General features: G+C 44.2%; 1 protein-coding gene across 5 annotated transcripts in view; it reads right to left on the minus strand.

Annotated features, from left to right (window-relative positions):
• Positions 1-24,418, minus strand: part of FAM169A (family with sequence similarity 169 member A) — a 172,325-nt gene that overhangs the window by 20,068 nt on the left and 127,839 nt on the right. For 4 of the 5 annotated variants that reach the window (XM_073584084.1, XM_073584083.1, XM_073584082.1 and 1 more), the window contains exons 8-11: positions 23,399-23,532; positions 22,351-22,426; positions 7,354-7,474; positions 4,983-5,160 (exon numbers count right to left, since the gene is read on the minus strand). In XM_073584084.1, the coding sequence (XP_073440185.1) occupies positions 4,983-5,160; positions 7,354-7,474; positions 22,351-22,426; positions 23,399-23,532 (509 nt within the window). The remainder of the gene's footprint in view (positions 1-4,982; positions 5,161-7,353; positions 7,475-22,350; positions 22,427-23,398; positions 23,533-24,418) is intronic. The other variant, XM_073584081.1, reaches the window with a different exon arrangement.

Raw genomic sequence — 24,418 nt, forward strand, 5'->3', positions numbered from 1 at the left:
AACACTTTTTCACACCACTGTATATTACATGCTTTGAATTGGAGGTGTATATATTATATGCTCACTGTGAGTTCCCTAATAACTGGCCTAGTAGTAGAAACTGCCGCAGCATCGTCCATCAATTGCCAATTGTACAGACGACTGGAGGCAGCAGAGTTGCGTCACTTGACACACGCAAATATATATTCCATCTATTCATCCTATTTGCATACTCTAGCCAGGGAGGTGCCCATACACACACTAGACGTTACCACAGACCCTTACAGCCATAGAGTAGGTATCAGTACTATGCAGAGCACTCAGAAATAATTTCTTACAGCTAGATTCAAAGAAGTTGTGTAAAATATGGGAACACTGGATGGGAGATGCGAATATCACTGATGATATACTATATGTCTAGGCTCAGATGTTTCTCTGACCCAGTTACTGATGATTGCAAGTGAAGAGAAGTTCAGTGCTTTGAAATCTACAATATAGCCGAGCAGTGTCTGGAGTTTAACCCTTCTGTAATAGAAGATGTTCCACACCAGGGCAAAAAATTTTTGAGCATGCAGAGAAAAAGAAAGCAGGAGAATGCAGAACGATTTGTTATCCCTTTAGATTTGCTTCTTTTTCCTCCACATGAGGAAGCCATTCTGGAACAGATGAAAGAGTGCAGGTATGAAGGTCCGTGCAACAATGATCCTGCAGATTCTTCTGAAAGAGAGAATTCTTCACAACCATACAGAACAGCGCTATCTGCATCTTATGAGGAACCCATAGAAGAAGGACCAAACAGTCAATCTCAAAATCCCTGGAACAAGCTACAGTCCTTTTGCGTCAGTGTGGGCGGCAGCCAAAGCCATAGTTATGGCCTGCAAAAATCTCTGCTTTAGCGTGCCCTGGCCACCTGCACCACCTACACACAGTCCCACTCTCTCATTTGCCTGGTTCTCAGGGTCCTCCCTGAGTCACAGAGAAACTTCTTCCTTCATTTCAGAGCATAAAGATTGATTCCATACGCAGCATGTCCAGATCAGTTACAGCATTGACATGGGATTCCACACAGTACACATCGTACACTCTCCCTGTGCTCCTCCTCACATCTCTGGGCATACTCCCAGGTCCTACCATTTCGCTCGGTACCGCAGCGTCCTCACTGTAGGGCTTAACTACCTTTAGGAGTTCCCCTGTCCATTTTGCCCCAGACATAAGGGCATCTGCCCATGTAGAAACATGTAGAAAGCTGCCACATCTTGAAGCGACCTGCGTTTCTATTCTGCTGCGACGTCTGCTGTACACTTTTCCTGTAGCTTCTGGCCACTATAGATCCTGGACGGCTGGGCACCTAGCTTTACAATGTTGCGGGGTCACTGTGCTGTCCCGACTCTAAAGCCCATCTGGACAGTTTGGGGTCCCTGGCCCTACTACCCACAATCAGGAAATGTTCCTAGCTTACCCACAGTGGCCCCTCCTATCCTTACTATATACACTAATGTACCCCATCTAGTGTTCTAACTGAGGTACTGCACTTTCCTTAAGCAACAGTATACATTCAACAGCACATGAGTACAAACAACTATACATATATATATATAGAGAGAGAGAGAGTGAGAGAGTAACAAATTCAGAAACGGGGCAAGTCTGGGAATAATAACGTCCCTGTAACCCCCCTTACATCAGCATTGCTACGAATTCCAATTCCGAGCCAAAGTATTTGTCTTCTGCTTCTCAGAAGAGCAAGGAAAATGATGCTGGATCAGATTCAAACAGTAGCACTCCCAATATATTCATAGCTAAACACCCTGCCTAACAGTCCCTGTATTACATTACATACATAAACATATTTTTCTAAAAAGTATTTCTAAAGTTCATTTATGATATGTACAGTTGTGGCCAAAAGTATTGACACCCCTGTAATTCTGTCAAATAATACTCAGTTTCTTCCTGAAAATGATTGCAAACACAAATTCTTTGGTATTATCATCTTCATTTAATTTGTCTTAAATGAAAAACACAAAAGAGAATGAAGCAAAAAGCAAAACATTGATCATTTCACACAAAACTCCAAAAATGGGCCAGACAAAAGTATTGGCACCCTCAGCCTAATACTTGGTTGCACAACCTTTAGCCAAAATAACTGCGACCAACTGCTTCCGGTAACCATCAATGAGTTTCTTACAATGCTCTGCTGGTATTTTAGACCATTCTTCTTTGGCAAACTGCTCCAGGTCCCTGATATTTGAAGGGTGCCTTCTCCAAACTGCCATTTTTAGATCTCTCCACAGGTGTTCTATGGGATTCAGGTCTGGACTCATTGCTGGCCACCTTAGAAGTCTCCAGTGCTTTCTCTCAAACCATTTTCTAGTGCTTTTTGAAGTGTGTTTTGGGTCATTGTCCTGCTGGAAGACCCATGACCTCTGAGGGAGACCCAGCTTTCTCACACTGGGCCCTACATTATGCTGCAAAATTTGTTGGTAGTCTTCTGACTTCATAATGCCATGCACACGGTCAAGCAGTCCAGTGCCAGAGGCAGCAAAGCAACCCCAAAACATCAGGGAACCTCCGCCATGTTTGACTGTAGGGACCGTGTTTTTTTCTTTGAATGCCTCTTTTTTTCACCTGTAAACTCTATGTTGATGTCTTTGCCCAAAAAGCTCTACTTTTGTCTCATTCGACCAGAGAACATTCTTCCAAAACGTTTTAGGCTTTTTCAGGTAAGTTTTGGCAAACTCCAGCCTGGCTTTTTTATGTCTCGGGGTAAGAAGTGGGGTCTTCCTGGGTCTCCTACCATACAGTCCCTTTTCATTCAGACGCCGACGGATAGTACGGGTTGACACTGTTGTACCCTCGGACTGCAGGGCAGCTTGAACTTGTTTGGATATTAGTCGAGGTTCTTTATCCAACATCCGCACAATCTTGCGTTGAAATCTCTTGTCAATTTTTCTTTTCCGTCCACATCTAGGGAGGTTAGCCACAGTGCCATGGGCTTTAAACTTCTTGATGACACTGCACACGGTAGACACAGGAACATTCAGGTCTTTGGAGATGGACTTGTAGCCTTGAGATTGCTCATGCTTCCTCACAATTTGGTTTCTCAAGTCCTCAGACAGTTCTTTGGTCTTCTTTCTTTTCTCCATGCTCAATGTGGTACACACAAGGACACAGGACAGAGGTTGAGTCAACTTTAATCCATGTCAACTGGCTGCAAGTGTGATTTAGTTATTGCCAACAACTGTTAGGTGCCACAGGTAAGTTACAGGTGCTGTTAATTACACAAATTAGAGAAGCATCACATGATTTTTCGAACAGTGCCAATACTTTTATCCACCCTCTTTTTTATGTTTGGTGTGGAATTGTATCCAATTTGGCTTTAGGACAATTCTTTTTGTGTTTTTTTATTTAAGACAAATTGAATGAAGATAATAATACCAAAGAATTTGTGCTTGCAATCATTTTCAGGAAGAAACTGAGTATTATCTGACAAAATTGCAGGGGTGTCAATACATTTGGCCACAACTGTAAATGAGGCCTTTGACTAGTTAAGGGGGCGTTTGTGTCCACTGACCAGTCTGCCCACTTAGAAGACTTCCGATCATGCGCAGCGCGCCTCTCTGAAGCGGAACGCGTACACCCGGTTGCAGAGACTCAATAATGTAAGGGAAAGAAGCTGTGGCTTGTATAGTGCTAGCGATGATGCCAGCACTAGTAAGTCATGTTATCACACCATCAGGGGCGTGATAACATGCTAAGTGGGCCGACTAGTCTATCTATTGGCCCACTATATAGCGGTTACTACAGGTATTACTGTGTTGTAACATTAATGTGAATAGAAGAACGTTGTGATAATGTACAAACCAGCCACAGCTAAGGACTGGCCAACAGTAACAATGCCTGACTCCTAAGGACTGGCCATGAATAACAATGCCTGACGCCTAAGGACTGGCCATCAGTAACAATGCCTGACTCCTAAGGACTGGCCATGAATAACAATGCCTGACGCCTAAGGACTGGCCATCAGTAACAATGCCTGTCGCCTAAGGACTGGCCATAAGTAATAATATAAGTAAAAAAACAATTAGATTTATACACGATGGTCCTAATACGTAATAGTTTCGCCCTTAAACCAAAGGCTGCACTTCAAATACAGACAAATCATTATTTTTGTATATCTCATATCCCATTGAGAAAACAAAAATTAATAGAAGTGCTCAAAAAATTCATTAAAATTGAAATTTATTGATTCATCTAAACATTATTAGAAATTACAGGAACATAAGATACTGGAATAAATGGAGGCTGGCTTTTAAGTCCACATTGATAACATAGCAAAGTAGAACAATAAAAAAATCATTACAAAAGTCTATAGTGCCTGTGCAAAATATTTGTAAAGTGCAAAATACATAAAGAGATACTGCTCTGTATACACGTGATTGTGCAAAAGTGCTCTGTCATGAAATGACCACACAGGTTATATTAGCACTAGTAAATAAATATTAATACAGAAAATTAATTACTAGCACTATTAAATCTATATTCATATTCTTTGTAAATCCATCCCATACATGTGAACGGATGTGAATGGTGTTATAGCTTAGGCATGTGCATGGATTTCTACAGGTCCACATTATATATATTGGACATGCAGAAATTTCTGCATCACATTTATCACATGTACAAACCCTAAAAATTCATGATCACAGCTAAGCCGCGTGCAATGATCCTGTATGGAGGCGAGTGGCCTATATTAGGTTTTCTGTGTCCCCACATACGGCACTTTACTCTTCCCCAGAAGTATTGCCATGAATACCCGCACTAATGGAACGGCACTTTTTTGCACTCATGACTTCTAAATGAATCTGTGAGAAATTTTTTGTACCTTTGTAAAATATTGGTGGCATAGGGACATTATGGGCCTGAGTAGGATGGGCACCATATTATGGAGCAGAGTACTGTGATACGATACTAGTAAGGAGCTTTAACTAGACTTGTGATTTCCGTACCTGTTTGCTCTCACTCCTTTCCTCTTTCTGAGGATCCAGGTTGTCACATAACATGTGCTCCACGGGTCTTGCTGAGATCTGCTCCTGGAGCTTGGTCATGTCGCTCTCATCCTTGTCTTCTGCAAGCTGCTGGATGAGCTCTTTGAAGGTCTCCACTATCTGTTCTTTAGACACCATTCTGTAACCAAAACAGCAGAATGAAAAAGTCACCAAAAAGCCACAGGGTCATACCAAAGTGCACCCACCTCTGCTCCAAAGTGATACAACTAATCATGGAGAACAGTCAGCAATCCATAAAAGTGCATTCACACAGAATCACAGAGATTTCATAGTGATCCGATACCCCACATAATACAATAAGGACAAGTGCCCATTAAAGGACATATAAGGGCTTAATTTCACAGCAATGTGTATATTTCTGATAGAAAAAACTGTTCCCAGTGCTGAAATCTATAAAGACACCCGACATTTCCACCAATCAGCTGTTATTTGCTCTGGCGGCGACCGGACGTAAACACTATGAACAGAGCTGCAGGGTACTGCAGAACAGAATATTTAGAAAATTAGGAAGGGGAAAGGGAAATTTGTGCTCACCAAAATAGTCCTATAAGCCGGTCGTGCCTAGGGATCAAATGGCTGACCACCATGTGTTGCAAACATAAAGAGAGAAGGAAGATCCAGTGCCGGATCTTCCTTCTCTCTTTATGTTTACTGCAGAACAGCTCCCATCAAATGAATAGGAGATGTTCTGCAGTACCCGGCAGTGGCCACTACATATTGGATAGAACTGCACTTTCCGGCTCTGTTCAAAGAGTTTACATCCTGAGGCCTCTGGAGCAAATAATAGCTGATCTGTGGTGGTTTCAGGGTGTCGGACACACACTAATCTTATTATTGACCCCATCCCATAGGTACATCAACAATATGACAGCATGTTGTGAAGGACAACACCATTAAATAATCAATTATGCACGAGAATATAAAAACGTATGTATCTTATCAAATAAGTGCACTTCTTTCTCACCAATAAGCCACTTCTTCCTCCCCGCACATCAACTGATCATTCACTTTCAATCTACTAGTAAAATCCGTCTTGAGAATCAAGATTATTATCTCGATTAGGGATCACATTACATACTGCCCATAGAAAGCTTTGGAAAGGTGAGGGAGCTGGTGTAGGAAGACCGAGGCAGAAAAACAGCTCCAGCTTTTAGTAAGTGTTTTATCTCATCTCATGGCTGGATTCACAGCTACACTACTCAGTACTACACCCAGACAAGTTTAATTTTAAGGACATAAAGCTCTCCTGATCAAGAGCTAAATTTTCTGTAAATCTCAGGAAGAACATACTAAGCAAAGTTCTGGTGTTTTGAGTGACTATTTTCTTAGAATGTATGAGATATTTTATGTGTTGGCTATCGAAAAGCAATAATGATTGAATTTTGCTAATGTATAATTTGGGGAAAAAAAGTGGAGGTCTAAATAAAAAAAAATACCATTGTGATCTCTATTAAATGCTAGGCTAGGGGTGTATATTTTTAACATTCCTTTTGTGTTAGAAGGGTCCATTAATAAATATAATCACTAACTAATTAATAAATTAATAAATACATTAATTAATTAATAAAGCTCATCACTAAATGACCTGTTGGTAAGGCCTCCAGTATTCGGCTATAATTTGTAAAGAAACCTATCAGCAAGTTTTCTACTACAGGAGACAAGAAGCATAACATACACTCAATATTGAGTTTGCAGCATCAAGAAGGAAAAGTTGTGGAATTATGAAAATCACAGTATAGATTAATATGTTAATGATATGCAGATGATCAAACAACATTTTCAAAATATATTGATTTAATCAGCATCGAATATAAGCGCCACATACAGAAATTCCCTCACATACACGACTTGGCTACTATTGACAAGGTTATTAATGATTGTCTGAGCAATGTTCTGTCATTGAATGATCTTGAGCACGTAAATCATCAAGATCCACTGCTGGCAGCTACCTTTGTAATTTCTGACCAATGACATTCCAGATGTGTTCAACTGGAGACAAGTCCGGAGACTCTGCAGGCCATGGGAGCACGTTCAGGCAATGTCTACCATTCAGCACATCTATGACATCACTGATAGGTCAATTTGATGTTTGCAATTTTAAATGTTGAGGATAGCAGATTGTACTGAAATCAATGAAGTGTACATTGACATGTTGGTTCCTCCAGAAGGATATGCACCCACACCTTCGCTATTATCTCAAAATTCTCTTATGTGGTATTTATGACATTTATGTATGTTTTAATCACATAATCTCTTTAGGTAATGATCTACAATCAGAGACTAATAAATAACAGTGGGTGTACACCATTACTTCATAGATGAGTTATCACTGCTGGCAGTGTCCACCGCTGCTTCAACAACTTTCTTTCCAATATTTGGCCTCTTCAGCTGGCTGCTTCTAGTGCGAGTGGAGACGGGGGTTATATCGTACTCTAGAATAAAGGCGGAATTAACAAGTCTGATTAATTGATCATACAATGGCCATGCTGTATTTTCTGGAACCCACTTTCTGAAAGTGTATTTCCAAAATATGATATGGATACATACATTATCATTTATTTCCCTAAATTCAGAAATCAGGCCAATTCAGAAGTAGCAGAAACAAAAAACACAAATATCCTAAAATAAAAAATAAACTGCAAATAATGCATAAAAGTAATAATAATAATAAGCGTATATTATGTGTGTATAACTCTAGTATTTAAAACCTTTCCACTTGTTCACATTCACGTCACTTGGCAAGTAGAAAGGTTTTAAATACTAGAGTTAGGACTGTCCCACAGGGGTTGCCTTGACGTGGCGGGATGGTTTGTACATTATTTTGATCAAAATTATGTTTACTAAATACCCTTATTATTATTATTATTACTTTTATATGCATTATTTGCAGTTTATTTTTTATTTGTGTTTTTTGTTTCTGTATTCTCTGTGTAATGGTCATGTGTTAATATGCGCTTACATTGTGCATACACATTACCTTACTTTCTCAGTTCAGACTCAAGTTTTTTATTCAATTCAGAAGTAGGCAAATTTACCATGCTTCATTCACTTGTCTTAAATTTTATGCTTGATTCATTTTTTTCCTCTTTGGTGTGTGCACACGCTGCGGATTCTGCTGCGGTTCCGCAGCGGATTTGGCCGCTGTGGGTCCGCAGCAGTTTTTGCTGCGATGTACAGTACCATTATTGCCTATGGGAAATTGTCAATTGTCATGTCAATTGTTTCTGCGGATTCCGCTGCGGTTTGCCATCTCCTCCACTGTGGAGATGAAAAACCACAGGGCAAAACCGCAGAGCAATCCGCAGGTAAAACCGCAGGTCTTTTGACCTGCAGATTTACCTGCAGATTTTACAAAATCCGCAAGGCCAAATCTTCACCCCATTCCGCAGGGTGTGCACATAGCCTTATACAAACAGATGAGGGAATTTACTAATTAAATTGAAACAAATTGGGGCTGAATCCTGGCATACATGCCATGTATCATATTTAGGCAGTGGTCAGACATGCAAGAAACTCGCACGTCAATACCCGGCACTGCCGCCGGCACACGGGATCAGAGCGTTCAGCTGCATAGAAATACATGCAGCTGAGTGCTCCGGTCCAAGTGCCGGTGGCAGTGCCGGGTAGAGATGAGCGACTTTGCCTTTTTTCGGGTCGAGTCGGGTTTCATGAAACCCGACTTTCTCAAAAGTCAGGTCGAACGAAATCGGCCGATTATCGTGAAAAGTCGAAGGCCGACTGAAACAGGAAACCTAATGCAAGTCAATGGGGAAGCAAAGTCGGCACCTACAGTGCCCATTTGAATGGCAAAAAATCAATTTTTATTACTGAAGCTTGTCAACCTTAATTTACTTCATAATAATAGTTACGCACTGAAAACTGGGGGTTATTTGGCTAAAGTTGTGGAGGGGTAGGGCTGGCTCCAGGTTTTCATGTGCCCTGGGCCAAAGAGCGCCCCTTTAACACATACCACAACTCATGATGCACCGATACGGTAGAGAAATAGCGGTATAGTACAATGAAAAATACTTCACTTTTTACATCTCATGACTGATATCGATTTTGAATTCTCCAATAGCTCCAAAAACGGACAGTATATTACTCCATACAGTATTATGGGCACCGCATAGTGCGCCATACAGTGTAATGAGGCCCATATATTTCTCCATACAGAATCATTGGTCCCATATAATGTTTGAAACAATATATGATGAGCTCCCCATAATGCTACAGTATATGTTGGTCCCCATGGATGAAGCTCCACTGTCTTATGGGCCCAAATAATGCTCCATATATAATGGGCCCCATTTCTAATGCTCCAGTGTATAATGGGCCCTGTAAATGCTGCTCCAGTGTCTGATATCCACCTTTGGAATGCTCCAGTGTATGGTGGGCCCCATATATCATTCTCCAGAGTATAGTGCTCCCCAAAAATTGCTGTCCCAACATTGAAAACAATTAAATAAGTCTCGCTAGGGAATCCCTGTACTAGTCTGGACTCCTCGTCGTCCCCATCTTCCATCTCACTGCACTTGGCTGTTTAGGCAGAGGGCGTACAGACGTGATGTCATTGCGCTCTCTGATCAGAATATCACTGTCAGGACACGCGGAAGACGTCATGGCGGTGGAGCAGGGAGAGGTAAGTATTTCAACTTTGCAAGTGCTGTGATCCGGAGCAAGCAGGGGGGGCCCACTCGTTGGCGACGGCACTGGCACAGGGCCCCTCATAGTACGGCGTTGTGTGGCGGTGTGTCTGACAGCAGGTGGGCCCTCCCACCGGCAGAGACACTTTTGCGTACTATGAGGGGCCCTGTGCCAGTGCCATCGCCCATGAGTATGCCCCCCAACTGCTCAAGGAACCTGCACTTTCATCTGCACCTTCCTCTTTGTCACCTTTTAAGGTGGTATAGTATGCGGGAAGGGGAACCTGAGTTTCCTCAGGGTCACATTCTGGCTGTGTAGAGTGTGAGGGGAATGTAGTGGTCTGGGTCAATGTACCAGCAGAATCATCTAGCAGTGGCTGGGCATCAGTGCACTTGTGGCGTCCCCATGAGTACGGTTGCCACAGTGGCATCACCTTCGTCCTAGGGAGTGTCATGTCATGCTTGGGAGCAACGAAGGATCTCTCTAGCAGTTCAACCAACACACAACACATTTCCCACTCCAGGCCAGCAGGGAGACCTCTGAACCTGACTGCTGAGGAGCTGCTCTCTGTGGTCGGGAGGAGGTAAGTTAGGGCACTCTGTGCAGGGAAGGGGAAGTGTGTGGACGTGAGAAGGGGAGCTGGAGGATGAGCAGAGTTAAGGCTCACTCCTAGCTGGAGCGCATGGTCCGGATTCCAGTCTCCGAGTTTGTAGGGACACTGACGTTCCTGCAGCCGAAACCGGAGGAAGTAGCAGTTGTAAATGCTCTGTACCCAACTAAGGCTCGGAGGCCCCAGCATCGACGTGTGGGAGCCAGAAGGAAAAGGCTACGGCTGCCTGCCATACGAGAAAGTTCCAAAAGAGAGTCAACAGGGGGAACTTCATTGAACTCAGTACTGCAAATACCTCAGATAAGCGCTAGAACGGAGACCACACTACCTATCTGCAGAGAGAGAATTCCAAATTGGATTCCAGGCTGACCAACACCTTCTCCATCTGTACTCTGGGTCCTGGACGGCACTTACCAAGTACAGGTAAAGGAACTGCATGACTGTGTCTGTCATCCTTCTCCTGCACCTGGCGTACGGCTCTGCTACATCCTGCACTGCACACCATCTACCAACTCTTTCATCTGCCCTGCGACTACGGCCCTACCTGTGCAGGGCTTCTACATCTTAGCTGCATCACAACATCTGTCCCAGAGAAGGGACACTGCAGCGCTGGTCAATCTAATCAGAAACCACAGGTGGCGTCACGTCTCATTCACCTATAAACGTAATTCACCCCTTTGCATGGACGCCCAGGGCCACGGAATGGGTCACCACCACCGTGACACATCCCTGTGAGACACCGGCCCGGTACCAATTAACCCCACTGCCCTGGCTGGCCACCCACACTCCATGTCTGATTCATCTTGGACTTGGGAATTCACGATTTGACTTGATAACCCAGGCATGGTATGATAGAAAGCGCTACATGGACTAATGTGAAGTGTGGCCTGCTGCATCATTCACTTTTGGTGGGGGTGAAGAACACAAGGAAAGGGGTTCTTCCTGACCAGGAGCCAGCACTTGACCACTCAGTGCTTGCATTTTTTTGAAACTTCAGAAGAGGAGGGCATATTTGCTGGAGTCTGTTTCGGCAATGTAAGCCAAAACCAGTTCCTCATGCTCCGCCTTTAAAAGCGGTTAACCTACTCCCAGAAAAGGTAGCCTTCCAGGCGTTCCGGAGCCAGACCATGACGCAGGCTCAACACCTCCTGCCTTAGCTGCTATTGTGCTTTTGCCACTACCAGCAGATGCACCACCACCATCAGCACCAGCTGGCCCGCCCACGCCCACGTCCGCGGCCTCTTCCACCAAACTTCAAAATTTTGTAGAAAATAGACCCCAAATAACATCAGATATATGGCACTGTATCAGAAGCGTACAGCTCTATTCAGTCAAAGGATAATTGTCAATCTCCCTATATATTCCATCAGTCACACAGAGACGCTCAAAGGCTTAGTATGGATTAGACAAGAATATAAAAATTAGACAAAGTGTACAGTATCATCAGATAGCAGGTATATATAGTATAGTTTAAACATTCTAAATCTCCATAGATATTTGAGGAGGCACACACAGACACTCTCAGGCTCAGTATTGGATTACAACACAATCTAAAAAGCTGTAAAACGGTAATGGATCTCAAGAGTACAGCTGTACACAGTGTAGGTGTCATTGTTGTCAATTTCAGTATTTATTTCCACAGTCAGAAAATAACTCTCACTTGGTCAGTTTGGATTAGACCAGAATATAACAAGCAGTAAATGGGTAATGTATCACAAGCGTAGAGCTGTATACAGTGTTGGGGTAATTTTTAAATGTACATCTAAATTGCAGGAGTAACCCATAGACACTCACACGCTCAGGATGGATCACACCACAATATAACAAGAAGATCCACAAGAAATAATCACACATGTGGGACAATGTTACAGGTGTCAATGATACAATTAGAGTGTTGGTTGGTGGAGGACTTCCTGGCAGAAAGGGTATCACCAGATACCAGGAATATATAGCATAGTTTAAACATTAACAATGTACTTCTATATATCAGGAGTAGTGTAGCCACCCCGCTAGTGTTTTGGTTCGTCGCACAGGAGGCAAGTTCGTCGAATGTTCGTCGAACGTTCGAAGAACACCGTCGAACCCCATTGAAAACAATGGCAGGCAAAGACAAACACATACAAACACACAGAAAACAAATACAAAACACCTTTAAAGGTGTCCCAAAGCAGACAAAATGCTCAGAAGACAAAAATAACATATGGAAAAGGGCAACTACATTTAGAAAAGAGGTGGAGGAGTAAAAGGAGGAGGTGGAGGAGACACAGATATAGGCTTGTCATGCCCTTATGAAGTCAAGAAAGGCTGGAATAAAAATGTAAAATACAAACCAAAAAAAAAAAAAATTCTGAAATCGAACACGATCATATACCGTCGAACTGCCCACCAATAAATTATGGCAACTGCCGATGGGGCGGCGTTATTCCCACGAACCTCCAAACTTTGCATGAAGGCAAAGTGTTTGGTTTCCGGGGGCTGTATGATTGCAAAGCTGAACCTTAAAGGAATGTCCAAAAGGGCGCCACCAGGAGTGGAGCCTGTGGCTTAATTGGACTCCAACCGGGAAACCACAACCATACAAGCTACAGAAAAGATGGACAGATTGCAAGCTTTGTCGTTTCTGTGTGTGGTGTGGTATGTCCGTTTGTAGTTGTGCTAGCGATTTCTCAGCTTTATTCTGTTAACAACCGAGACTTCGGCATGCCCCTGCGGTACGTGTCAACCTTACTAGAGGGATACGCGAGGCTCTGGCACGCGAGATCGAGCAATAACAGGTCTATCATGCCCTTACATGTCCGGGGCTGCATGCGCGCTACACTGAAAGGACCAACTTTTGTCGCTTACAGGTGCTCATAACCCGCTGAACACCATTAGTGATGGGGATCTGGGATTCGAATTATTCCCCACGAACGATGATTTCCCAGTAAGTGCAGGTCAACCGCAATTACGGAATTAGGCCTAACCGGCATTCCTGAAAAAATTACGTGTCCAAACCACAGGTGCTGTAGCTTGCTTAACAGCTCTGCAGCCGTTTTCAGACCCAGTATGGATTCGACAACATTGTAGAAAGTTGATAAAGGGTACAGTTTCACCGGATAACACATATATAGGTACCATAGTTTACACATTAAATACCTATGTCTATAGATCGGGAGGCAGGCTCAGACGGTCTCAGGCCCAGTATGGATTAGACGTGATTGGACAAAGGTGAGAAAGGGTACATTATCACTGGATAGCAGGTATATATAGCATAGTTTAAACATTTAAAATCTCCGTGTTCTCAGTATGGATTAGACAACAATCTAAAAAGTAGAAAAAAGGAAATGTTTTTGAAGCGTACACCAGTATACACTTTTGGTGGTATTTTTAAATCATCATAAACATTTCTGTCTCAGTAAGACAGTCCAGCCTCTCCGATATAGGAAATGAGATGCATACAATTACTGACATAAAGTCTAGTGATTGCAGAAACCTAGGAATTAACAATCACGGGAAAAACTTCCGTCACAATTCTCAGAGGCGATGCTGACCCTCAATTAATTTGTGTGTGGAGACAGCGAAAACATAACTTTGTGAAGAAAATGTTGCTGTATCGCAGTACCGTTGATCCAATCAGCGTTAGTGATCTCCATCAAATTTTTATCACAGGGAGAGATGTAAACATGTTGCTCACTGCCTATCATGATCTGTCACGTAACTTTGGAGTGCAAAAGACAGAAGCCACAGGCCATAGGCGATTCTATGGGATTGGCATGAGAGGGCACATTTAAAAATGTGCGCCGGAATGTCACGCGTCTGTGAGTAGGAAAACTGTGAAAGCTGATGATAAACCACCACTACATGTCATTGTGAGTCGACGTCCATAAGAAATGGAAGCCATTGATCATCTGAAGCTAGAGCCCGGCCAGCGGGACAGGGCATAACTATGTCTTAACCATCATCTATCAGTTCAACAAATTTGTAGTGGCAGTCCCAGTGAAGGATTTGACAGCCCAGACTACATAGCGGATGAGCAGGAAGAGGTAAACATTGCAAATGCTGTGGCCCTGCCCAAGCAAGGGGGGCACACTCGTGGTGTCGGTACTGGCACTGGGCCCCTCATAGTACGGCGGTGTGTCTGATGGCGGGAGTGCACCCCCACCGTCAGAGACACTTGATTGCACTATGAGGGACCCTGTGCCAGTGCCCAAGAGTCGGCCCACCCACCTGTCCAGGGCAAAGGCACTCACACGGTTGGGTGCGCTAGGTGGTGAACCCCGGCCATGGGGGGGGAGGCAGCCCAGTTAGGGAGGTTTACAAAATGGCATATGTTGATGTTGGACATTCAGCTGCTGCAAAAGGCGAAATTGGGCAAGTGCGAGGAAGAGGAGGACCAAAGCAAGTCATTTTTCTGGCAACCTAGGTGTCATCAGGGGAAGGTGGGACAAAATCCTTGGAAAACCATGCATGGTTCATTTTAATGAAGGTTAGATCTTCCACATTTTGGGTCGACAGACGTGTCCTTTTTTCTGTCAGGATTGATCCAGCTGCACTGAAGACTCTTTCTGATAGCACACTTGCAGCTGGGCAAGCGAGCTCCTGTAAGGCATATTGTGCCAATTCAGGCCAGGTGTCTAGTTTAGCTGCCCAATAGTCAAATGGGAATGACCTGTGATTGAGAACATCGATATGGGACGAGAAGTAGTTTGTAACCATAGTTGACAACTGCTGTCTCCTGTCACTTTCAATCGATGCAGTATTACCAGTCGTGTGAGCGGGACTTGAAAAATCAGTCCACAACATGGTCATGAAACCCCTGTCTCCAACGTCACTTCTGATGTGTGCACCACGAACACCTCTTCCAAGCTGCCCCCGGCCCCTACGTCTCATGTGAGAACCATCACCGCTGCTGTGTGCTGGGAATGCCTCAACCAACCGGTTTACCAGAGTTGCTTGTTTGTTAGCCAATATTAGGTCAAGGTTCTCCTGTGGCATTATGTTTTGGAATTTGCCTTTATATCGTGGATCCAGGATGCTGACCAACCAGTAGTCGTCATCGTTCATCATTTTGGCAATGCGGGGGTCCCTTTTTAGGATCTGCAAGGCATAATCTGACATGTGGGCCAATGTTCCCGCTGTCAATGATGCACTGCGAGTGCTGGGTGGAGGAGCACTTTCTGGCAAATCCACATCCCTCCAGTCAAGCACAAACCCTGTACCAGACCTTGCCACGCCAACATTTTCTCTTGCCCCACGAGAAGCATCCTCCTCCCCTAAATAATCATCCTCATCATCATCCTCCTCCTCTTCCTCCACCTCGTCCAGGAGAGGTCTCGGAGCAGACAATGACTGACTGTCATCAAGGCTTTCCTCCTCCTCTTCCTCCTCATCTACCTCGGCTGCAGACGCCTGCTCCTTAATGTGCGTCAAAGTTTGCATGAGCAGACGCATAAGTGGGATGCTCATGCTTATGATGGCATCGTCTGTGCTTACCAGCCGTGTGCATTCCTCAAAACACTAAAGGACTTTACAAAGGTCTTTCAGCTTCGACCACTGCACACCTGTCAACTCCATGTCTGCCCTCAAAGTGCCTGCCCGTGTATCCTCCCACAAATGCATTACGTCCTGCCTCTGTTCACACAGCCGCTCAACCATGTGCATGGTGGAGTTCCACCTTGTTATAACGTTGATAATTAGGAGGTGCTTGGGAAGGTGGAGCAATCGCTGCCGCTTCTGCATACGACTGGAGTGTACGGGCGACCGGCGGATGTGCGAGCACAGTCTTCGAACCTTATGGAGCAGGCCTGTTAACTCCGGATAATTATTGAGGAAGCACTGCACCACCAGGTTCAAGGTTTGAGCCAAGCAAGGTATGTGTCTGAGTTTTGAAAGGGCTATGGCTGCCACAAAATTCCGGCCGTTATCACTAACTACCTTGCCTGCCTCAAGATGTAGACTGCCCAGCCATGATTCAGTTTGTCGCTGAAAGTAGTCGGCCAGTACCTCCGCGGTGTGTCTGTCGCCCCAAACACATCATCTGCAACACAGCCTGCTGACTCTTTCCACTAGCTGATTGATAGGGGGACACCTCGTGTGCAACACTGGCAGCTGCGGATGGAGTGCTCGTGCGACTGCGCTCTGTGGATGAGCTTTCGCTTCTGGAGGAGAAGGAGGAGGGTCAAACGCCTACAGCCAACTGTTTCCTATACCGTGGGCTAGGCAGCACTGTGCCACCACCGCTGTTCCCTGTGGACCCTGCATCCACCACATTAACCCAGTGCGCAGTGATGGACACGTAACAGCCCTGGCCATGCCTACTGGACCATGCATCAGTTGTGAGGGGCACCTTTCCACTCACTGATTGCTTGACTGCATGGACAATGCGGTCTTTCACATGAATGTGGAGGGCTGGGCTGGCTTTGCGAGAGAAGAAGTGGTGACTGGGTAGGTCATAGCGTGGTACTGCGTAGGCCATGAGTTCGCGGAAAGCTGCTCTTTCAACCAACCGGTAGGGCATCATCTCTAACGAGATTAGTTTGGCAATGTGGGCGTTCAAACCCAGTGTACGCGGATGAGAGGATGAGTACTTTTTTGTCCTACTCATAGTCTCTGGTAGGATGAGCTGGACTTGAGAGCTGGATATGGTGGAAATAGCGGTGGACATGACGGACTTAGAGAGGGTTGATGATGGTGATGGAGTTGGTGTTCTTTCTGATGGCCTAGATTCAGTCTTTCATTGATATACAGTAAGATTGTGATTCCCTGACTGCTTTGGCCTTGTGACAACACCTCAACATTTGCTGCTGGTGGTGTGCTAACCGGTAGGCTTACAGTGGGGGAGACAATGTAGCATTGCTGACTACCTTCTTTGGGAGCAGTTGCACAATTGGTACGTGAGGTTTGGTAGTCCGTCCACGCTTGCAAGTGCATGGTGGTTAAATGTCTAAGCATGCAACTGGTATTCAAATTTCTCAGATTTTTCCCTCGGTTAAAGGTCTTTGCGCACTTCTTACAGATAACCTTTGCCTGATCATTAGAATTTTGTTCAAAAAAGTGCCACACTGCACTTTTCCTACTATGGAAGACATTTTGAGGCCTTGCACGCTGTGCTATTTTGACCATCTGGCCAAGCTGTCCTGCAACTCTTTTGCTTTTTGTAACCCGTTTTTGGACTGCTCCGGACCTGCCAGATAACAGTTGTTGCGATGTCGATGCCTGCTGCGGATGCTCCTCCTCTTCTGAGCTATTGGCAGCGGCACCCTCTTCCCCCAATGGATGCCAATCTTGGTCAACAACTGGGTCATCCATCACCTCCTCTTCAATGTCATGTGCAACTTCCTCTGTGTCACCGTGTATGGTGGTATAGTATGCGGGAAGGAGCACCCGAGTTCATCTGGGTCAGATTCTGGCTCAGTACACTGCGAGGACAATGTAGTGCTCTGAGTGAATGTACCAGCAGATAAATCTAGCAGTGGCTGTGTATCAGTGCACTCCATGTCAGATTCATCTTGGACTGGGGAATTCATGATTTGACTTGATAACCCAGGCATGGTATGAGAAAAGAGCTCCATGGAGTAATCTGTAGTGTGGCCTGCCGCATCCTTCACTTTTGGTAGGGGTGAAGGACACAAGGAAAGGTGTTGTTCCTGACCAGGAGCCTCCACTGACGACGCAGTGCTTTTATTTTTTGAAACTTCAGAAGAGGAGGCGATAGAGCTGGAGGTTGTGTCAGCAATGTAAGCCAAAACTTGTTCCTGAAGCTCCGGCTTTAAAAGCGGTTTACCTCCTCCCAGAAAAGGGAGCCTACGAGGCCTTGTGGAGCCAGACAATGACGCCGGCTCACCACCTCCTGCCTTAGGTGCTATTGTGCTTTTGCCACAACCAGCAGAAGCACCACCACCAACACCACCATCAGGACCAGCTGGCAACCCCCGCCCACTTCCAAGGCCTCTTCCACCATACTTATTCATTTTTTTTAAAAAGGTACCCAAAATAATAACAGCTATATGGTACTGTAAAACAAGGTAAAGGGTCTATAGAGTATTGGTGAGAATTTGAATCTCACTGTAGATTGGAGGACGCTGAACTATTGTCTCAGGCCCAGTAGAGATTACACCACAATGTGACAGGCAGAAATTGGCTGGTGTATGAGAAGGCAGAAGCTGTATATAGTATTGGTGAGAATTTGAATCTCACTGTAGATTGGAGGACGCTGAACTATTGTCTCAGGCCCAGTAGAGATTACACCGCAATGTGACAGGCAGAAATTGGGTGGTGTATGAGAAGACAGAAGCTGTATAGAGTATTGGTGAGAATTTGAATCTCACTGTAGATTTGAGGACGCTGAACTATTGTCTCAGGCCCTGTAGAGATTACACTGCAATGTGACAGGCAGAAATTGGCTGGTGTATGAGAAGGCAGAAGCTGTATATAGTATTGGTGAGAATTTGACTCTCACTGTAAATTGGAGGACGCTGAACTATTGTCTCAGGCCCAGTAGAGATTACACCGCAATGTGACAGGCAGAAATTGGCTGGTGTATGACAAGGTGTATATAGAATTGGGCAAAATTGGAATCTCCCTAGAGTGTAGGTCTGTAAGAACGGACAAACTCCTCGGCTTTTTCTTACAGAGCCACACAGAGCTTCAATTTGGCCGTGATAACAGCCGGTACACGGTACTGTGTGAGGAGCGTACAACGCTGTACGGTGTGTGAAAAAATGAGCGCTCAGTAACTCACCAGGACAAAACAATAAAATTTGGATTGCTTTGAAAAAAGCAGTTTGCTCAGCAGTGTGAAAACAGCAATGCAGCTATCAGGGAGCCTCAAAAGGCAGCCTAATAACCAACAGAGCTGATGCACCGCAATATAGCCTCCCCTTGCACTACACAGTAACTGGTGTGTTGTACAGGCAAAATCGCTAGCAGCAGAAGTAGTTTTTGGTATCTTCTTCCCTGCCTAACGCTCTCCCTACAGAATCAGCAGCAGCAGCTCTCCCTATTCTGAGATCAGCATAAGTAACATGGCGGTCGGCGTGCACGCCCTTTTATACCCCCTGTGATGCCACACAAAGCAAGCCATCACTTGCATGCCCTTCACAAACATGGTGGTAACCGCTGCCTATGTCATCACGTTGCCCACAGTGTCCGTTCTTCCTGATTGGCTGAAAAAGGGCGCAAAAGCATCTTTTGAAACGCGACTTTGGTGCGATGGTCGCCAACCTCGTGGCCGACCTCACGCTAAGGTCGGGTTTCGTTTCATGAAACCCGACTTTGGCGAAAGTCGGTGACATTTGAATTTTTTCGACCCGTTTCACTCAACTCTACTGCCGGGTATTGAAGTGTGAAACTCGTGAGAGTTTCTCAGACGTCTGACCTTGGCCTTAGGCTGAGGCTACACGGCATCAAAAAGCATGTCGCGCATTAAAAAACATCCGTGCAACTTTTCTCCAACTTGTTGTCATGCAACTATTTTAAAAGTGTGATTTTGCTGTAGAAAAAAATAGTCAAATCGCAGAAAAGTCGCACACAAATTGCAATTGCATGTAACTTGATTTGAAGCCTACTGCAAGTAAGATCCCTGTAATTTTCACCAGAAAATCCAACACGTTTGGAAACATTTGCAGCTCTGTGTTTCACTTTTATTATGTCACACGTCTCAATGTGACATCATAGGAAATTATTAGATGTGATGTCGCAATACGACACTGTGATTTCACATGTTGTGTAGCCCCAGCCTTATTTAAGTACTTTTTGCATCTCATTAGACATGATAAAGGAAACCTGTCACTTGGTTTGGCTGATATAAGATTGGGTCATCAGCTTTCAGGGATCATCTACAGCATTCTTTAATGCTGTAGATAAGGCCCCGGTTCGACCTGAAAGATAAGAAAAATAAGTTTTATTATACTCACCTCTGGCGCGGTCTGGTCTGATAGGTGTCGCAGGTCCGGGTCCGGTGCCTCCCATCTTCTTATGATCACCACCCTCCTGCTTGAATCATGGCTCTCCGGCATCACACTCCTGTGCAGGCATACTTATCTGCCCTGTTGAGGGCAGAGCAAAATAATGCAGTGCACAGGTGCAGGGAAAGATCAGAGAGGTCTGGCGCCTCCGCATTGCAGTACTTTGCCCTGCCTTCAACGCCTGCGCAGGAGCGTGATGCCGGGGAGCCATGATTCAAGCAGGAAGGCGGCGATCATAAGAAGATGGGAGGCGCCGGACCGGGACCTGCGACACCGATCGGACCGGACCTCCCCCCCGGGTGAGTATAATAAATCTTACTTTTCTTATCTTTCAGGTCGGATCGGGGGCTTATCAACAGCATTATATAATACTAGATGGTGGCCCGATTCTATTGCATCGGGTATTCTAGAGTCTCTGTTAAAATAAAAAATAGTTATATACTCACCTTCCGACGGCCCCCGGACTCTGTCCCTCCTCTTACCACGCTCCCAGCACCTTCCGGTCCCAGTAATGCTTTGTGCGAAACACCGCTGATGACATTGCGCTTTCGCAAGAGTGACTGGGACCATAAGATGCCGGGAGCGTGGTGAGAGGCGGGACAGAGTCCGGTGGCCGTCGGAAGGTGAGTATATAACTTTTTTATTTTAACAGAGATGCTAAACTACCCGATGCGATAGAATCGGGCCACCATCTAGTGTATTAAACTCATGTTACACTCGGAGCTGCTGTCACTGTTCTGCTATTACCTAATGTATTGTACTCGAGTTACAGCCAGAGCTGCAGTCACTGTTCTGCTGTTACCTAATGTATTGTACTCCAGTTACACCCAGAGCTGCAGTCACTGATCTGCTGTTACCTAATGTATTGTACTCCAGTTACACCCAGAGCTGTAGTCACTGTTCTGCTGTTACCTAATGTATTGTACTCCAGTTACACCCAGAGCTGCAGTCACTGTTCTGCTGTTACCTAATGTATTGTACTCCAGTTACACCCAGAGTTGCAGTCACTTTTCTGCTGTTACTGAATGTATTGTATTCCAGTTACACCCAGAGCTGCATTCACTTTTCTGCTGTCACCTAATGTATTGTATTCCAGTTACACCCAGAGCTGCATTCACTTTTCTGCTGTCACCTAATGTATTGTATTCCAGTTACACCCAGAGCTGCATTCACTTTTCTGTGGTCACCTAATGTATTGTACGCAAGTTACACCCAGAGCTGCAGTCACTGTTCAGATCTTACCTAATATATTGTACTCCAGTTACACCCAGAGCTGCATTCACTTTTCTGCTGTCACCCAATGTATTGTACTCCAGTTACACCCAGAGCTGCATTCACTTTTCTGCTGTCACCTAATGTATTGTACACAAGTTACACCCAGAGCTGCAGTCACTGTTCTACTGTTACCTAATGTATTGTACTCTAGAATATATACAGGACTGTGCCTGTGTAATGAGGAATGCAGCAGTGATGCCTTTAACGGCTGTAATGTGCCTGTACAATAAGCAATGCGTCCGTGTTGCCACGACGACTAAGCAACTGTCGCTGATTGGTCGTGGGCTGCTGCGTCCAATCAGCGAGGTGGGATTTCCATGACAGACAGACAGAATTAGACAATTATATAGTAGATAAGCCCTGAAAGGCAGTGGTCGTAACTTATATCGGCCAAAACTGCTGACAGGTTCCCTTTAAAAGTGTATAAAAGGCAGGTGAGGAAAACACTTTTTAGCTTAAGTGGCCTATGCTCAGATGGAGATGGCCATAATTAAACCCAGGCTGGTCACGTCCACAATTTGTGGACGTGATTGTCTCCATGTGCAGTCCCGTGTGCTCGTCCAGATAGAGGGCGAGCGCAGCAGCTGCCTATTACTGATATGCACTAGTCTGGTCTAGTCTGGTCTGTACGTTGGACAAGACTAGTGTATGCTGGGATTTTTGTTTTCATCAGTACCATTGATTCAAGTACTTGGATTAGACAGTCAAAAAAATGCTCAAGATTTATCATCCAGCATCAACCACTGTGCATTTTAAGATTAAGTAGTTCAATTTTACTCTGTCTTTTTATTAAAGAGGACTAGTAAATTTGCCACTTAGTATTTTAGTTCGTTACCATAAGTATAGAATCCTTTACCCTCAATTGTGCCTGCATCAGTATTTATGATGGATTTCTCTTTATCTGGTTCTACCTAAAGTAAAAGAGAATACAAGACATTTTGGGTTAAAATAAATAAAATAACAAGATAAATAAAGTCAGTTGTAAGGGTCCTGTCCTAAATAAGCCGTTTAGAAGTAATGTGTTACCTTTATTCTATGGGGATAAATTACAATCAGGGGAATTTTTGGAGTGCACTCTAAATATGGCAAAAGTTCAAAACTACACGAGATCTTGTGGATGGGTTGAAAGAAACACCCGCCGATGGTCTGCAGGCCTTCAGAGAGAAGAGAAGACAGATTTATTATGGCTACAGGGACAGATTGCCAATATCAAGAGATGGCAGAAAAAAAAATTCTTTGATGGAACAAATTAAAAAAAAGTCACATTATTGAGCAGGTACATCCGGACTATAAGACGCACCCCCCATTTTCCTTCACATTTTTTGAGGCAGAAAGTGGGTCTCATGGTCCGAAAAATACGGTAAGTGGGACCCTCACTCGAGTATAAGACGAGGAAGGCTTTTTCAGCAAAAAATCTGCTGAAAAACTCAGCTTAAACATGAGTATATACGGTAATTTTATATCATGAAAAATCTGCGTTTTGGTGACATAAAAATAAAGCCATATTTGGTATCGCTATTTGTCAAGAGTTCAAACTTTTTTTTATATTTTTAGAGTCGAACCCCTTTCATTATTTGACTTGAACCTTTGATTGTTTGTACAATATACTTAAATTCTTTAATGTAGCACTACATTACATATTTACAGATCTCCTACGAATTCAAGGAGTACAGAGATGGCAGTGACAGGGCTGCCAGCTGCCATGGTAATCTATCCTCACTCCACAATCATGTTACACCACGATGGGAGTTTAGGAGGTGGATCTTAGCTGTAATCACTCCTGTTAGAGGCAGGTGCTTGCTGTGTCATAAACCGCTATATACGGAGTAAGTTCAGGTGAGTAGGAAGCAAATTCTGAAGGTCACCTGGACCTACAATCCCACCTGTGTGTCCTCTGTATTCACTATCTGAATGTCCTCCTTTTCCTCTACGTCTTCTATCTGTGATTCAGCTGGTGGCTCTGCTGATGGTGGTTCTGTAGAAGGAAGAACTGGATCGTCTTTGGCATTTTCTTTATCTGGAGGAATAAAGAGGATCATAAATATGAATATAACAATTCTATTACAGGAGAGATCTAAGGGTTATCATGGAACCATGCGTTCAGGATCTACGCAATTACAATGGCTCCATACTCTGTAAATTGTATCTGTATGTAAAAAAAAATCCATCTACTGTAGTGATTACATTACTGCAATGTTATATACACTTTTGCAAGTGTGTCACAGATAAATGTTTCAGATCGCCAAACAAATATAAATATTAGACAAAGATAACAGAGGTAAACAAAAATGCAGTTTTTAATTGAAAGTCTTTATTTTAAGGGAAAAAGAAATCCAAACCTACTGTGTGAAAAAGTGATTGCCCCTAAACCTAATAACTGGCTGAGCCACCCTTAGCAGCAACAACTGCAATCAAGCACTTGTGATAACTACCAATGAGTCTTTTACAACGCTCTGGAGGAGTTTTGGCCCACTCATCTTTGCAGAATTGTTACAATTCAGCCAGATTGGAGGGTTTCCGAGCATGAACCATGCTTTTAAGGTCATGCCACAGCATCTCACTCGGATTAAGGTCAAGACTTGGACTAGGTTACTCCAAAGTCTTAATTTTGTTTTTTTTAAGCCATTCAGAGATGAACTTGCTTGTTAGTATTGGATCATTGTTCTGTTGCATAACCCAAATGCACATCAGCGTGAGATAACGATCTGATGGCCAGACATTGTCCTTCAGGATTTTTTGGTAGACAGTAGAATTCATGGTTTCATTTACCACATCAATTCTTCCAGTTCCTGAAGCAGAAAACCAGTCTCTGAACCATCTCACTACCACAACTATATTTTACTGTTTGTATGATGTGCCTTTTTTGAAATGCTGTGTTACTTCTACACCAGATGTACTGGGAC

The sequence above is a fragment of the Dendrobates tinctorius genome, unplaced genomic scaffold (genome assembly GCF_039654945.1).
Source record: "Dendrobates tinctorius isolate UK_male_01 unplaced genomic scaffold, ASM3965494v1 ptg000083l, whole genome shotgun sequence".
NCBI classification, from domain to species: Eukaryota; Metazoa; Chordata; class Amphibia; order Anura; family Dendrobatidae; genus Dendrobates; species Dendrobates tinctorius.